Source organism: Clarias gariepinus, chromosome 26 (assembly GCF_024256425.1).
Source record: "Clarias gariepinus isolate MV-2021 ecotype Netherlands chromosome 26, CGAR_prim_01v2, whole genome shotgun sequence".
Classification (NCBI taxonomy): Eukaryota; Metazoa; Chordata; class Actinopteri; order Siluriformes; family Clariidae; genus Clarias; species Clarias gariepinus.
Window position 1 is genome coordinate 10,149,383 of NC_071125.1, and position 8,549 is coordinate 10,157,931.

At 39.9% G+C, this 8,549-nt stretch overlaps 1 protein-coding gene across 2 annotated transcripts; it reads right to left on the bottom strand.

The window, feature by feature from the left end:
• Positions 1-1,224: 1,224 nt before the first annotated feature.
• Positions 1,225-6,662, bottom strand: pdp1 (pyruvate dehydrogenase phosphatase catalytic subunit 1). 2 transcript variants are annotated; one of them, XM_053488291.1, is made up of 2 exons: positions 6,593-6,662; positions 1,225-4,282 (listed from the first exon to the last, which is right to left on the bottom strand). In XM_053488291.1, the coding sequence occupies exon 2, from the start codon at positions 4,246-4,248 to the stop codon at positions 2,692-2,694; it is 1,557 nt and encodes a 518-aa protein (XP_053344266.1). In that variant the 5' UTR covers positions 4,249-4,282; positions 6,593-6,662; the 3' UTR covers positions 1,225-2,691. The 2 variants fall into 2 exon arrangements, with proteins under 2 accessions (XP_053344266.1, XP_053344267.1); XM_053488292.1 differs by having other exon boundaries at positions 6,520-6,637.
• Between the last annotated feature and the right edge of the window lie 1,887 nt (positions 6,663-8,549).

Genomic DNA, 8,549 nt, shown 5'->3' on the forward strand with positions numbered 1-8,549 from the left:
GAGGAGCTGTACCTGCATGATTGTATGCACTGTGTTGTTACCAGACTGGTGACCAAAAATATGCACAAGTGAGAAATCTTAAATGAATGAATCACTGAACAAGTACCCTGGTTTTAGAAATCATCAATTTAGACTTCTTTTAAATTATAAATAAATGACATTCAATATTTTATTATGTTTAATTATCCTTGTACTGGATAATAATAATAATGTATTTGCATGATTATTCAAACTTAAATAATTAGAAGTATACAGAAAATGTTGATTTGGTAGGCTGAATACTATCTGACCTCATTGAATTTTGACAGATAAGAGCAACCTGCCGTGATTAGACACCAAGGCCACTTTCAGCCTAATTTTACTACAATGTTCAGTTTTTTTCACAAAGTGCTTTTAACAACAATCGTTGTCACAAAGCAGCTTTACAGAATAAAAAAATATATATACTGGAAATTAGTTGAACAAATATGTATAAATCATAATCATCAGATTGTCCCTGATGAGCAAGCCAAGGGCAACAGTGGCCAGGAAAAACTACCTGAGATGACAACAGGAAAAAACCTTGAGAGAGTCAACAGGGAACCCATACTCATTTGGGTAATGATGGATAGCAGAGATTGATCTGCATTGATCACACTGTGTGCTGTGAGGCTGGAAGTTAAATGTAATAGGAAATGCATACAAGTTTATATGCAGCCCCTGCTTTACTTAGTTAATCCTGCTATTTACTGACTACACTGTCCTTCTTCTAGCCAGAATTGATGTAGTAAAAATTTACTAAAATGTATTTATTTACTAAAATCTGTTTTATACAAAAAAACAACAACAACACAATCACAAGACATTCTAAAGAGACATTTGCTGTATTTATTGTTAAAATATTTATATACAAAAGGCCAGAGAGTTTCCATATTCATACACAAGTATGTATAAGTTATACACATAAATAGACCGGTTATAAGATGGGGATATTAATGCTGCAAATGCATTAAGCCATACAACTGATCACCTGGTGCGAGAAAAGCCATTTTAAAAGGTAACCAAGTCTAATTAAAAACTCTATCTTTAGTCTTGTTTCCTGCTCCGTTAAATGTATTTTAACCAGAAAGATACCGATTGTGCTCTTTATTTTAATAACTACACATACCTTTTATCAAGTATTCCCATCAACCTAGTTATAAGCTAATATAGTCCTTAAAATGGCTAGAGTTTAAAAAAAAAAAATTAAAAAATTACACAAGGCAGTTTATAATTTAAATGTCGTTTACATTTAGGTGCGTCTGTCAAAAGCTGTTAAAATTTCTATTTCAGTTAACTGCGGCACAGTGAAGCTAATGCTATCAGTTGGAAATCAAAGCTAAATTTATTTTGACCTACTACAAACAAGCAAAACTGTAACACTTACTGGACTGAAGGGCATTTGCTGTCTGCAGTCACATTGCACATTACAAGCACAAGAGAAATAACAGCTGGCCTGCTGTGCATTTACCCTCCGATATGACATTCATTCTGTAGAGACGATGAACAAATGTCCAGTCCACAAAACAATGCATTTCGTTGAATGAATGTTATGTTTGTCCATAAAGATCAAGAGTCTAGAGTTATGCATTCATACACAAAAATACTGTTGATTCCTAGTGAATATCAGTAACTAACTGTAATCAAAATCCCTCAATGATACAGACCATGAATGCCTGAATTCTCATAGTACTACAACAAGGACCATGCATGTATACTTTGATTCTGCTATTACCAAATATTGATAAATAAAATACTTTATTTTGGCCATTCATTTGATAAAACTACTTATTATTATTATAATTTTTCTTCTCATTATTATTACACTACTAAAAACAGATGCCAAAATACTTAACACAAAAGAACTGCACCATCTATCTCAAAGACAGCTCTTGATTAAGATCATGGTGACAATCATGATTTTACTAGTAATAAACGGGTTATACTGCGTAATCTGCATTAACCATTACCCCACTCAATGCGAAGATGCACTGAATTTTTTTTAAGGCTCATATAATGTCTAATACAAAGTTTTATGTAGGTTTAAAAAAATGAATGAACAATCTTTCCCTTACAGGGAATTTAGGCATTTGGCAGACGCTCTTATCCAGAACGACTTACTTATCTCATTACACATCTGAGCAGTTGAGGGTTAAGGGCCTTGCTCAAAGGCCCAACAGGGACAACTTGGTGGTTGTGGGATTTGAACATGGGACCATGCGAACCGTAGTCCAATACTTTAACCACTGAACTACCCCTAAATTTAGCTGATAATTTGCATCAGTGTTTAAGGAACTTATAATAACTACAATAATTATCTGATACTAACAATTATTTCAGAGCTCCATTTGCAATATTAGGTAATATGAAAATGGTAATATTCTCCTTTGTTTTTGGCTTTAATGTCATCAGGAAGCAGCATGAATGATAAAAACCAAGTCAACTTCACTTAAAATTTTTCACTTCACATTCTTACTGTACTACTTATCTCAGACAACTGCAGAAGGAAATGTGATTAGGATACATAAATATAATACTACAGCATGATGTGTTACCCCTACACCCACCCTGACACCCGCACACAAACTCCATCCCCACCACTACCATATGGCTCATTAAATATGCATATTTGTTTACAAAAGGAGCGTAACAGAAGTAAGGAATATAGTACATTCAGTTCTGCTGAGCTCCTATGACGTGTGGGTTAAACTGCACTATAATGATGGTGATATCATCTCTGTACATGCGTGCTAGCTCCTCCGGCAAGCTGAGCATCTTGGATAGCCTCTCGTGATCCACCATGCCGAATTCATTACTGCCTACAGCATGGCGAATCAGGTGTGTTGCTGCGTTCTGGTCTTGAAAAGTAGAGGAGACGCGCGCTTTTCTTTCCTGCAGAAGCCCCTGCATTTGGCCCAGCGTGACCCTGTAACCACCCACGCTGATGGGTTGCTGCTGGCGCACTCCAGTCAAGTGCTCACCCACAATACGCACAACCTCTTGCCGGTGCAGCGTCTCCCACAATCCATCCGAACCGAGTACCAGGAAACGGTCTTGTGGCCGAAGCCGATGATATGTCACCTCAGGCTCCGCTGTCAGATAAGGTGGCGTGTGGTAGTTGGGCGGCACAAACTTGGCATGCTCGTTCTCGTGAAGCTGGTCTGGGCCGGACTCAAGCACGCGCCGCTGCAGTTCCACGCTCCACTTGAACTTGACATCACCGAATGCACGAAACGGCATGAGGAGACCTAGTAGTCTGTCCTGCCTCACCACCGTCTTGGCCTCAGTGTGTGGGTGCTCAGCACGGACGCGTTGAACCTCTGCCTCATTCTGTGCGTTGTGGTCATTGGAAAGGGTTAGTGCCGAGAATGAACCATCGGGCTCCTGCACTCCCAGAACAGCACGGCCATCACCCGCGTTTGCCACGTGTAAATCAGCACCATCTACGTGAGCCACACATGCTGTAGCACCTGAGAAGGCTACGCGTAACACCCAATAGTGCAGGAAGGCATTGGCATCCCCCACCTGTGCCTCCAAAGAGATGTCATTGTCCAGGCGTTTGAAGGCGCTCGCCAAAACCTCAGAGACCTCAGGGTGTTCACCAGGTATGCTTAGGTCCAGCAACTCTTGCCAATAGGTGCGCAAGCTGTTAAAATAAAGACTTGACGCCTCTCGGCTGAAGTAGTCATTTGGGTGCTTGTGCCACTGCAAGATAGGCTGAAGGGCCCTCCCGCTCTCCAAAGCGTTCTCCAGCTCGGCAAGAGTCTCCTGCTGCAGCATGGCCACAGCAATGTAGTAGAAGAGCCTCTCACTTAACGCCTGTGCACAGGCACAGCCTGCATGCCCATCGAAAACGCCGAAGAGCATACCACGTGTCTGCAAGCATGTTGCTGCACTGCGCCGGTCCTCAATGGGTGCATTGGCTGGGAGTTGATTACTATCGAATCCCATGACTGAGCTGAGGTTTTTGCCATCAAACTCAGGCACTTTGAAGCTGTACTCATTGGCCTTTAAGATGCTGTTCACTTGAGGTGGTGTGAGGTAGTATGTGAGCTGTGCAGCTGATGTCCTGTAACTCCGCAACAGGGGCTGACTTGGATCTGAAGTTGCATTTTGTCGGTAGAGACTCTTGCATGGATGATTGACCCCTAAGCAAAAAACGGATGGCACTTTAGTACGACCAAACCCTGTGATATGGATTACCCGAAACAGCTGGGAGGTTGCCGCCATGAGAATGCAGCGGTACAGACGTTTGTCAATGGACCTAGAGAGAAAAGCATACAAAAGTATATATATTTAAAAAAAAAGAGACATCGTGCAATACAGTTTCATTTTAACAGCCTATATAGCAATCAACAGAGCAAAAATAATACTGCAATAAAAAAAACCTACAAATCCTGATTTTCACTTAACTTTCCCAGTGTCATCCAGAGGTTTAAACTTCTTCCCGGTCTACCATGGTCATTTATCAGTTTTAACATTTTAGAGACATTCTCTAAAATTTTATCATTTTATCACCTTTAGGGAAAAATTATCAAGAAACCCAGAAAGTGCAAAGTTCTCTGACCTTCTGTTGTGGAAAACTTATCAGTTACAAAGCGCTGACACTGGAGACTCGGGCCACTAGTGTAAACTAAATATCGTCATACATTTTCATTGTACATAATACAATGTTTTCCCACACAGAGATTACTTGGGCAGGCCACCCAAAATTATTGATAGCCTAGGGTTATAGCATTAGATTGTGCTGAACAATAGAATTTGTCTTTGTATTTTACACAATCCTTACCCCATATTTATTTATTAAAACATAGTACTCACTCACTCATCATTTATATCGCTTTATCGAGGTATTTAGGGTGGTGGAGGGCCTGGAGCCTATCCCAGGAGACTTGGGGCATGAGGTGGGGTATACCCTGGACAGGGTGCCAATCCATTGCAGGGCACAAACTATGGGCAATTTGGGAACGCCAATTAGCCTAATCTACAGGTCTTTGGACTGTGGGAGGAAACCCACTAAGCACAGGGAGAACATGCAAACTTGTTAATTGTTCTACATGGCTACCACCACAAGTACATTTTACACCTGTGGAAAACACTGTAATAACAACACACTTAATATAGTCTTAAATTTAGCAGACAGTTACCCATACAAATCCCTGTGTGTTCAGACATAGTAATGAATGGAACCATAACATTTATAAAATATCTCTCTTATTTTAATTACAGCCTGAGCTGCTCCCCCAGGTTGCCATTATTGGGTCCTTGAGCAAGGCTCTTAACCATATCTGCCCTAGGGGACAGAAGTGATGTATATCGTATCATGGCTGACTCTTCGCTCTGACCCCTAGTTTTGCTGAGATATGCAAATAATTTTTTTATGTTCAATAATGTATGTAACAAATAAATGCTTAACTTAAATTAACTATTGTAAGAGCTGACTTTATAGAAGATTAACTAACACCTTCTGACCAATCAGTTTCAGGGACTTAACAACACTGCGGTATAGTTTGAAATATTCGAAGAACCCACTAGGAGTGAATAAGCTTTTAATAATTTGGTATAAATTCTGAAGGTCAGCAAGTTCAATTTAAGCTTGTCAAGGTAGCAGCTATTCAGATATTTTTAGTATCACTCCCCCCAGACCCTTAAGATCTTGACCTTGGATAGCCTTGTCTGTAATTACCGCTCCACACAGGCAGCATTACATAAGACACACTGACATCTCTTTGATTGATGGCCGGCCTGCAACATGCTGCTCTTGCATGCAGGACACAAAGATTTTAAAACACAGTGTGTCCAAAAACAATAATAAAAAAACAAGCAAAAAAACTAAACAAAACACAGGAATCAATGGGAATATGTCCAGCAAAACAATAAAACTGTAGCGTGGAAAATGTATACTAAAAATAAATAAATACAAAGTTAAGCATATGTACCTTTACTATTGTGGGCTGCTGAATGTTTAGATATCAGGTGTGTTTTTAAAGTTGGGACAAAAACAATAACACAAGGGGGGGGGGGGGGGGGAAGCACAAAACTAGAATTCTTAACTAAAAGAACGCCTCAAGCTATAACCTCCAACCAAGAGGGTTACAGATAGATAACATGACATAGAGACGGACAGCCAGGTCCTGCTGCATACTTGAGCCAGAACCTGGGCGTAAACACACACACACACACACACATTTATATATTTACTAAATATAAACTGAACCTGGTAGTTGACCAAGAAGCATCACATATGCAATAATCTGTTGCACTTACATTACGAACTGCATTTATAATCACCCTACAAACATCATCTATTCCTAGAGCCCGTTCAGAGGGAATGTTCCCCGGTGCTAACGGGCTAACTGCAGCGCTGTATGGCGACTGTCAGCTACCAAACCCTTCTGGGTTCAACCCATTCGGAGCTGAAGGAGCTCACTTTATCTGTTTACATTACCCTTCAGCTTTACTACTCACAAACCCTCCCACAGCGATAGACTCTTTACCCACCTACGGTCTTTGCCTCGCAGGATTTTGTCGCTCTGCAGCAGAAAAGCATCACAAAACTAAAATACTAACTCACCTCGAGCCCGCAACAGCGAATTTCTTCTCAGTACTGGATACTTCATCGAGTAAAAGGGGTCTCTACAGGCCGGAAGTAGGCGGGTTACAGTGGTGAGAGCCTAATATAATTGGCTGCAACCTCCGTCAATTATTCCACACAGTATGGTCATCGCTAATATGGGGTTGCCAACTCCCGGTGACCGAGTTATTTATTTATTATTGTTATAGTTATTATTTCCCCCGAAAGGAAAATTATGTGTTGAAAACACTTAAACACATCAGTTTCCTGTTGTAAAATAAATAAATAAACAATCCGTCACCATGACTTGGCAATCGCATATGAGCAACTAATTTTAAAGAAGTGTGCAGAAAATGAATAGTTTGTTACGTAATCACGCATACCTGGCAACCCCGGACACCGGAGCAGCCAGCCTGGTATCTTGCAAGAAATAAATAATGACTGTTAAACGCACTCAGCAGTTAATAGCTGTGTATGTGAATATGTTTAAAAATGCATTTAAAGCCTTTTAACCCATACCTCAAAAATACTACTGACCTATTTTGAGATCCTAAAATGTTTAATGTTGCTGTTTGTCAGATATAAGCCCGTGTTCCGTTGAATTTGCTCAGTGTTCTCGATGTTGCACAATCATGGTTAAGCTCGACTCACACCCCGTTTAACTCCATAGACGTAGAAACACAATGGGAACTACAACAAGCAGCAACAGAGGCTCCCTGGAGAAAAGAATCACATTATTCCATGTCCAAGAGGAGCAGCAGATACTTTTAACTTTCATAGTTTCATTTGTAGTTTTATTTAATGTAAGTATTATGCATAGCTGTAGTGCTATTTGTTTAAGTAATGGAGCACATACATCATAAATTCATTTGAGCAGTTATGGGTTAAGGGCCCAACAATACAACTTGGGGTTGAAGCTGGTACATTCTGATCAGTAGTCCAATGCCTTAACCATTAAGCTACCCCTGCTCACATTAGTTGCTCATAGCATTTCAGTGAACTGTGTTGTTAGCCAACTTTTACTAATAAAAACTAAAAGGCAGCAAAACATACTTTTTGCTGCAGCTAAACAGGTAAATGTTATGTTTTCATAGGCTATCCTGTTAGGTGAGCATGACCTGCTACTCTTCCCCAGAATAGAGGTTTTGAAATGCAGCTTTATTTGCTCAGAACAAATAAGTCAATTAAATCATCAATCTTTCCCTTTGTTGCCTAAGGCCATACTAATTACAACCTGCAACATCCATGATATCACCTAATACTATATTAAACTACATGTTTGGCTTACTGCCATGCAACATTCTCAACATGATAAAACTATTCATAGAGTCATTCTAACATCTGGTCATATGGTCAGCTGACTAATGCATGTAGAATAAACTTGCCACCTTATTGACCATATTTACATACACAACATGCACACGTTTTGCCCTCTAGTACTTAAACAAATAGTAGTAGACATCTGATTGCTTTTGTTTGTGACTTTACTGTACAAATCGTCTGCTTTTTATACAACCATCATATTTTCCTTAGTGCTGCCTAAGTATTGCTTGCTACTCTGTGGTAAAAGGCAAGACATGAATTTAAAAATGAAGCGATCCATTATAAAAATTGTGAAAGTGATAACTGAGCTTTCATAACAATTGGTTGTAGGTTGCCAATATTACTGTTGTATTCCAAACTGGCATTAAAATATTCTAGCTCTGTGTAAATACACTGGCAGACATTTAAGTCAACCACTGCACATTGGATGGCACCTGGTGGTGGGAGCATGTTGCGTTGCAGTTTCTTAAGATTTTTTGTGTACAAATCCATCATACAGAACAATCTCTACTGTGCCTAGTATGTAATTGAACCATATATTTGTCACAATTCAAAGGCATGTCTAAGCAAAGACTTGCCTACAGGGTGACATAGGATGCCACCTTGGCCTAACAAGATCCTGGATACCAAGTAC